The 8,395-nt window shown below is 46.6% G+C and overlaps 1 protein-coding gene across 2 annotated transcripts; it reads left to right on the top strand.

The window, feature by feature from the left end:
• Positions 1–609: 609 nt before the first annotated feature.
• On the top strand, positions 610–3,925 carry LOC311373111 (stonustoxin subunit beta-like). Of its 2 annotated transcripts, XM_084489955.1 has the most exons (4): positions 610–706; positions 832–903; positions 2,605–2,913; positions 3,362–3,925. In XM_084489955.1, exons 1-4 carry the CDS (start codon positions 616–618, stop codon positions 3,916–3,918), a joined length of 1,029 nt encoding a protein of 342 aa, XP_084346081.1. In that variant the 5' UTR covers positions 610–615; the 3' UTR covers positions 3,919–3,925. The 2 variants fall into 2 exon arrangements, with proteins under 2 accessions (XP_084346081.1, XP_084346080.1); XM_084489954.1 differs by lacking the exons at positions 610–706; positions 832–903 and adding an exon at positions 2,076–2,223.
• Positions 3,926–8,395: the final 4,470 nt, after the last annotated feature.

Below are 8,395 nucleotides of genomic sequence, written 5' to 3' on the forward strand. Positions count from 1 at the left end.
ATTTAACAGAATTATATCAAGTTTGTCATTAATATGAACATATCTCAAACTATCCCACAATATATATCCTCATATTTTCTATGTGTGCCGTTGTGAAAGACCCTGGTGACACGCAGGCCACATGTTGTCTCCCCTTGATTACTGTGTGTGTATGTATGTATTTCTTTGTGTATTACTCTATAACTATGCATGTGTATATATCAATAATGAGGGAATAATAACGTATACGTATGCATGCTAGAGACCAGTACTTGTTGTGCTTAAGTGTGTTCTAAACTCAACACGAGAGCCACAGTAGCAGTCATCACTTACTGAGCTGTTCTCAGTAGAGGTCTTCAGGTGTTTCTTAAAGACGGGGGGGGGTTCTGCAGACCGTAGGGAGACTGTCTGGACTGTGAATGATGGCCACGCAGTATGAATATATGTATGAACATACTCTGTGTGTGCGCTTGAGTGCATCAGTGAGTGTGTGTCAAAAGACTTCAGATAAGCGTTGAAGAAAAACATTTCGCAACACGTAATTGAGAATTAAAACACGTGATGTGTTTTTTTCCAGCTGATAGAGCAAAGATGGAGGCTAGGTTCAGAAGAAGTGAAGGCCATCAGAGAGTAACCATGGTCACCATGTCTGAACCGGACCCTGGACTCTCTGAGGAACCTGAGGACATGTCTTTGGACCGGAGGGAGACCAGGAAGAGAAGATTTGGTAGGTGCCCCTTTTTAGAGAATTTAAAAGAAATAATCCAGTCCGAAAAAATGATCCAAAATAAAACATGTAGCCAAAGTGACCGTGTGTGTGTGTGTGTGTGTGTGTGTCCTACTCCTGAACAGTTCTATGGTTGCACATCGCTGTCGTTGTGAGCATCGGACTGCTGAGTATTCTCCTCATCTCCCTGCGCTTCAGTGAGTCTGAATCATATCATCCTGAATATAATTACAATCATAACATTTAACCTTAACCCTACAAGTATTGTTTTTGGTAGAATTAGTGTTAATAATATTAATGATTGTAATAATAGCAATGATAATGATAATTATAATTATTGTTTTTAGAATTAGTATTAATATGAATAATATCATGTCCTCTTTCAGGGGGGATGGATTTTGTGTTTGGTTGGCTGTGGGTCCTGTGACGTTTAGAGACAATCGTTCTGTTTTAGAGCTCATTCCTTCTGTACTCCTCTGTCCTGTCCTAGACACACCGTCACCTTGGAAGGAGGGGAGAGAGCGCTTACTGGATGAACTCGGTGAGGGTTTTATCCAAGTTATTAAACCAATCGCATTATTAACATTTTTTTTCTTTTGTCATTTATGTTTGACCATCCCCTCTTCCTTATAACTTCACATTTTATATTGTCAGGCTAACAGAGCATAGACCGTGTTAAACTACCATCAAATAAATGTGGTCTACTAAAGACATTTTTCTATTGTCGTCTATTAGGGTCATGCTTCTATTGACGTCTATTAAGGTTGTGCTTCTATTGTGGTCTGTTAAGGTCAGGTCTCAGGGTTGTGTGTCAGTAATGAAGACGGTAAGATAAGCAGTTCTGTGTTTGTTAAGGATTTTCTTTTACATTCAACAGATGAATTGGCGCTTCAGGGCTGGATGTTTTACGACCAGAGTTTCTACCTTATGTCTACCACTAAGAAGAGCTGGAAGGCCAGTAGAGAAGACTGTCTGCGGAGAAACGCAGACCTGGTGGTTATCAACAGCAGAGAAGAACAGGTGTGTGTGTGTGTGTGGGGGGAGAGACATAGAGTGAGTGAGAGAGAGAGAGAGAGAGAGAGAGATTGCGTGTGTGTGTGTGTGTGTGTGTTCAGTTGTGTTGTCATGACAACAGATGCTATTACCTTTGGAAACAGGGGTTTGCCAGCAGATTGAGGGGTCCTTCCTGGATTGGACTGAGCAGTAGAGACACAAAGGGGACCTTCAAGTGGGTGGATGGTACCCCCATGACCTCAAGGTAAGGCTGATGACTCTGTTCAGCAGCATCTCTTCTCTGAGAGTGACAGAGTGACCTCACCTCAACACTGGGCTCCACTGTCTCCTCCTCGTGGTTCTCAGTTTGAGACGCGCTAAACCAGGCGATGACAGCGGAGCAGAAGTCTGTGTCGTAGCAGGGGAGGGCGGCTGGTCCAGACAACCGTGTGACAGACTGCACCACTGGATCTGTGAGAAGGCCGTGGACCTGGATCATCTGGAGGCTGGGCTGGACAAAGAGGGTCCGTAGACTTTGTTTGTGTTCATGAATGGAGAACGGTTCCTCCTTTCTGTTCTCTGTGCCGTAGACACAGTAAATATACTCTTTATGACTGGAAAGGTGGTTGGGTGTGTTTAGGTCTACTAAGGTCAGGTTTCTATTGTGGTCTGCTAATGCCATGTTTCTATTGTGGTCTACTAATGCCATGTTTCTATTGTGGTCTACTAATGCCATGTTTCTATTGTGGTCTACTAAGGCCATGTTTCTACTGTGGGCTACTAAAGTCAGGTTTCTATTGTGGTCTACTGTGGACCTGTATTAGGAGAGAGTGAAGGAAGTGTCTGATGGTGCATCTCTGGATACGTGTTGTAAACGTTCACTCCTCTCCTCCTGGTTTCTTCAGGTTCAGTGATGCCCACGGAGGAGGAGGAGGCCCCCAGCATCACAAAGTTCCACTCCACTACCCAGGTGTTGCCCGTGGGCCAAACGGCCCGCTACACCTGCGATGCCAGCGGCACGCCGGAGCCCACCGTCGAGTGGCTCCACAACGGCAGGCCCCTGGAGAGGAACGGCACAGACGACCAATCAGAGGCCTGGGTGGAGAGGGGGTTCCTCTTCGTCAGAGGGGTGAGGTATGGCGTGAACACGGTCTGCTGCGTGGCGAGCAACAGCGCTGGCACGGCCAATCACACCGCTGAGCTGCTTGTCTTTGGTAAGATCTGGATCCAAGGAGAGATGTTTGTTGTTGATGTATTCATGACGTTGTTGTTGAGGTGTGTATATATTTAAGCAATAGATCACGACAGGCTGTGTCGTTCATTATACCACAGTGAAGGGGGTCGTAACGTTGTTTTTGAGGTGTCTATATATATATATATATATATATTCATAAATGTATGTGTATATATATATACACGTATACAAAATTTTATATATATATATATATATATATATATAATTTTGTATTTATATATGTATGTATATATATATACCAACTGAAAACAAATCCTCATCCGCTTATCCGGGGTCGGGTCGCGGGGGCTCAAGCATGAATCAGCATTATTTTATTTTTCCAATGCAAACTAATGGGGGAATTTTGGGCGAATAACCTGGAATATCTCGGGAATTATGAATAATATCATGTCTTGTTCTCCCGTCAGATGCCTGTGAACTCACACTGGACCCAAACACAGCCTACAGCCGACTCTCTCTGTCTGAGGACAACAGAAAGGTGACGGTGGTTGGAGAGGACCAGTCGTATCCGGATCACCCAGAGAGATTTGACTCCTGGCCCCAGGTGTTGTGTAGAGAGGCTCTGACTGGCCGCTGTTACTGGGAGGTAGAGAGGAAAGGAGAGGTTGAGATAGGAGTGACATACAGAGGAATCACAAGGAGAGGAGAGGGTTATGACAGCTGGCTTGGATATAACAACAAGTCCTGGAGTCTTTATTGTGGTGATGTTGGTTACTCTGCCTGGTACAACCGTAGACAGACAGTCATACGTCTCCCCCCCGCTGGCTCTACCAGAGTAGGAGTGTATCTGGACCGGCCTGCTGGCACTCTGTCCTTCTACAGAGTGTCCCGAGGTGTAGGAGGGTCCTCAGACACACTGACACACATCCACACCTTCAGGTCCACCTTCACCCAGGAGGACCTCCTCCCTGGGTTTGGGTTTGGGTGGTGGGAGGGTAACTCAGCGTCTCTGTGCCGGTTGTAGAAAGAAAAACCCGGCGGGGGGGCGGGCGGGCGCACACACACAGACACAGACACAGACACAGACACAGACACACACACACACACACACACACACACACACACACACACACCCCCGTCGTCGTCCGGGGGTGTGGGCGAGCAGGGGTCCACGTACTCAGTGACTCAGCGTCTCTGTGTCGGTTGTAGGAAAAAAAAAAGGGCAGGCGGGCGGGCACACACACACACACACATGTACACACACATGTACACAAACACAAACGCCCGCACACACACACACACATACAAATACACACACACACACACACACACACACACACACACACACACACACACACACACACACACACACACATACAAATACACACACACACACACGCAGCTTCTGCGTTAGAGGATGGGTGTCTTTTGATGGAGGCCTGAGAGGACTGATGACTCAGAGTCTCTGTGGCAGTTATAGTCTCTCGCTCTCTATTTTACTCTCTCTCTCTATCCCTCTCACTCTCTTTCTTTCTCGTCTCCCCCTCCTCCCCCCCTGTCTCCCACTCCCCCTCCCCCCCCGTCTCCCACTCCCCCCCCCTCTCCCTCTCCTCCCCCTCCCTCTCCCCCTCCTTTTTATGGGGCTTCCTAAAAGTTGATGCTGGTAAACCATGAAAGGAAGAGACTTTTAAGATCTTCCATAGGGTTACCTGAGCAGGTTTTATTAAGATTTCATTTTTAATTTGAAATGTATATTAAATACCTATTGTTGGTAAATCACATGTTTTTTTTATGCTACAATATTTGTCCATTTTCAGACGTTAACATATTTTATTCTCCAGGGCTCTGATCATCACTTTTGTCCTAATCCTAACAAGGATGATTTAGATGAGATTAGATTCATTAGGATCCCGATTAGCAACACACCAGAGAGAGAGCTAGTCTTCCTGGGTCCCAAACATCAAATATAGACAACAGACAATCACTTGTTTGACCTTATGTCAAACTCAAATAAAAATAGACTAATAAAAAAGTTTAAAAAGATATGAAGGCTACAAAAATAAATGACAACATTAAAAATGTATATACATTATGGACCACATGACCAACCAAACGGCAGCAGAACATGTTCAGTTATTAAAGATACGTGCACACCTGTTTATGATTAGTAAAGTCTGCAGCTTCTATTGTTTCAGTCCTTGTGTTTATTGTGTACATGTAAGGGACTATTTTTCTGTTGCATTTGTTAATGAAACAGAATTTTAATAAACAACTCAGTGGATCAACTGAATGTTCTCGTGTGTTCAGCCCATCATCATTCCCCTTTTATTACTAAATAATGTTACATAAGTGCCTTAAGAAGACACACACAGTAGACCCCCTCCGTGCACCGCCGCCCCCCCCCCCCGGAAAGTTGTTGAGGTGGGGGGGGGGGATTGCGGTCTGGTGGAGTTGTTGACGGGGGGGGGGGGGGGATTGCGGTCTGGTGGAGTTGTTGACGGGGGGGGGGGGGGGATTGCGGTCTGGTGGAGTTGTTGACGGGGGGGGCGGGGGGGCGATCTTGCGCGGATCTTTCATTTTTCTTGTGTGCTCTAATGTTAATGTAATGCTGTGCTGTAATGCGGGGAGACAAACACACACACAGAGACAAACACAAGCACACACACAGACACAAACACACACACAGAGACAAACACACACACACACACACAAGGGGGTTAGCTTCGCAGGTTTTATTAAGATTTTATCTTGAGTTATTAAAGATATGTGCACACCTGTTTATGATTAGTAAAGTCTGCAGCTTCTATTGTTTCAGTCCTTGTGTTTATTGTGTACATGTAAGGGACTATTTTTCTGTTGCATTTGTTAATGAAGCATAATTTTAATAAACAACTCAGTGGATCCAACTGAATGTTCTCGTGTGTTCAGCCCATCATCATTCTCATTTTATTACTAAATAATGTTACATAAGTGCCTTAAGAATAATAAGAATATAATAATAATGTTGTTCTGATATTATTCTGGGACCTCCTCCCTGGGTTTTGGTTAGGGGGGGGGGGGGGGGGGGGGCGGTGCCTCAGTGTCTCAGTGTCCGTTGAAGAAAGAAACCACAGACAGACGGCCGGACACACGGATTGGGATCACTTCCGAGTGGTCGCAGTGATCCCAATCCCAGTGTGTGCAGTGTATCATGCGTTGCTATGGTGCATCAGGTGCATGCTGGGAGGTGTAGTTCTTAGTGTTTCTCAGGTGCATGCTGGGAGGTGTAGTTCTTCATGTCTCTCAGGTGCATGCTGGGAGGTGTAGTTCTTAGTGTCTCAGGTGCATGATGGGAGGTGTACTTCTTACTGTCTCTCAGGTGCATGCTGGGAGGTGTAGTTCTTGCTGTCTCTCAGGTGCATGCTGGGAGGCGTAGTTCTTCCTGTCTCTCAGATGCATGCTGGGAGGTGTAGTTCTTAGTGTCTCTCAGGTGCATGCTGGGAGGTGTAGTTCTTAGTGTCTCTCAGGTGCATGCTGGGAGGTGTAGTTCTTCCTGTCTCTCAGGTGCATGCTGGGAGGTGTAGTTCTTAGTGTCTCAGGTGCATGATGGGAGGTGTACTTCTTACTGTCTCTCAGGTGCATGCTGGGAGGTGTAGTTCTTAGTGTCTCTCAGGTGCATGCTGGGAGGTGTAGTTCTTAGTGTCTCTCAGGTGCATGCTGGGAGGTGTAGTTCTTAGTGTCTCTCAGGTGCATGCTGGGAGGTGTAGTTCTTAGTGTCTCTCAGGTGCATGCTGGGAGGTGGCAGTGAGTTGAAGTAGGGGTGCTGTAGCCCCCCCAGGGCGGAGACCCGGTCGCGGGGTGGGGGGGGGGGGGGGGGGCGTCCTGCAACGACCATGCAGGACGAGGTAATAACGACCCCCACAACCAAACCAGGAGAGGATAATGTTACAACCAAGGCAAATAAAATATTAACCGTAGACTCTGATGTACCTACGACTACAAATCAGTCAATCCTTTCTGAAGTAATGAACAGAATCAGAAACAGTAATTTCTCGACAATGAGAACACTCAGACAGATCAAACATGAGCCCATTAAAACAGTCGTTGTGCTAAAACCACAACTACTGCTGTAGCGGCCGCACAAGACGGCAAAGTCAAACAATTGGTCTGAACGGGTTGAACACAAACAGATCCCAGCAGAAGACTGTCAGACGTGTACTAGAAGTGGTCGGGACGCGTTCTGGGTACCAAACACTAGATAACGTTGGGATCTCTGTACTGAAGGAACAACGCAGCGGCTGCTGGAGCAGGAAGGAAGCCCAACGCCAGCAGCAAACTAAATGACTGTTGGGTTGTGGCGGCGTGTTCAGCCCAGTGTCTGCTCCCCACAGGGCCCCGTGACTACAGCACATATCTCCGTAGAAGTAACGGTGACGACGCCACGCCCTGTTGTCTGAGGTCACGTCGGGGGACGGACACAACGCCGTCCAATGAGGTCGCTGAATCATCAGCCCCTAAAGAGACTCGTCTCCGTGTGGAACGGGGAGGACAACGTTTCCAAAACAGTGAAGAAGGTACAGAGGCGGACGGCGTTGGGCGGGTGGAGGAGGAGTTATGCAACGTCATTTGGAATATCACCACAGACTGTATTGACGGGACGGGAACATGGCTCAGCGCCAGCCATAAAAGGTAGTGTGATGGAAAAATCGACATATCCGAATTGTTGTTTGATAAGTTTGTCTGTTCTTGTGTAACTTGTAGTGTCCTCAGTTTCAACCCTGATTGTCCCGCCCATTTCCTCCCAGCTGTCTATTGATCCTTGTGCTTTGGGTGAGAACGTCACAAAGACAGGCATCTGGAATTTGCATTTGTTTGTTGTGAACCCCGACCGTTGTATTCCTAGGTGTTGGGACAGAAGGGCCGTAAGGAGAAGAATTTGCCCTTCGGTCTTCTCCTCTCTTCTTTGATGAACCTTTTGTGTGGGGAGGGTCTGAAACTGTATAAGAAACCATGTCAACCTGTATTCAGGCCTCACTCTGCTAGAGAGGAGTCTAATGTATGCATGCATTAAAACCTAGGACCTTTTGCTTTCCAATGTATTGTGTGCTTTACTGCAGTGGGAATCTCACCTGGCCCAGACGCAATCTCTGTTAAAGGGGAATGGCCACGACAGTAGTCAGCTTAAAGAGGGTCATGTGTTTAATGTGCTACTCGCATATAATGAGTGTTTATTCCAGAGCCAGGATGAAGTGGTGGCAGATCAGTCAAAGTCCTTCTAGGCAAGTCCTCTCACTCGCGGCCATCTTGGCCACGCCTTTCGGGCAGCTATTTGGTCTCAACATGACCAGGGCCCTGTCTAATGAATAGGGAGAGAGCTGTAGCTCCATTTTCCGAGATCTAAGGGGCATAAAAAACACATGTTTGAAATCACGATGAAAAACAGACTAAAATCGCTGAAAGGGTTTGGTGGTTTTGTATCAAATTAACGTTTTAAAAGCCCTTTTTCTTACAGGTAATCTTGG

The sequence above is a fragment of the Micromesistius poutassou genome, assembly GCF_964030765.1.
Source record: "Micromesistius poutassou genome assembly, contig: SCAFFOLD_2495, whole genome shotgun sequence".
NCBI lineage: Eukaryota > Metazoa > Chordata > Actinopteri > Gadiformes > Gadidae > Micromesistius > Micromesistius poutassou.

Coding starts and splice junctions, on each gene's coding strand:
- LOC311373111 (XM_084489955.1), top strand. CDS start 616: ATGGTCACCATGTCTGAACCGGACCCTGGACTCTCTGAGGAACCTGAG. Junction 904..2,604: donor CCTCATCTCCCTGCGCTTCA/GTGAGTCTGAAT, acceptor TGGTTTCTTCAG/GTTCAGTGATGCCCACGGAG. Junction 2,914..3,361: donor CGCTGAGCTGCTTGTCTTTG/GTAAGATCTGGA, acceptor TTCTCCCGTCAG/ATGCCTGTGAACTCACACTG.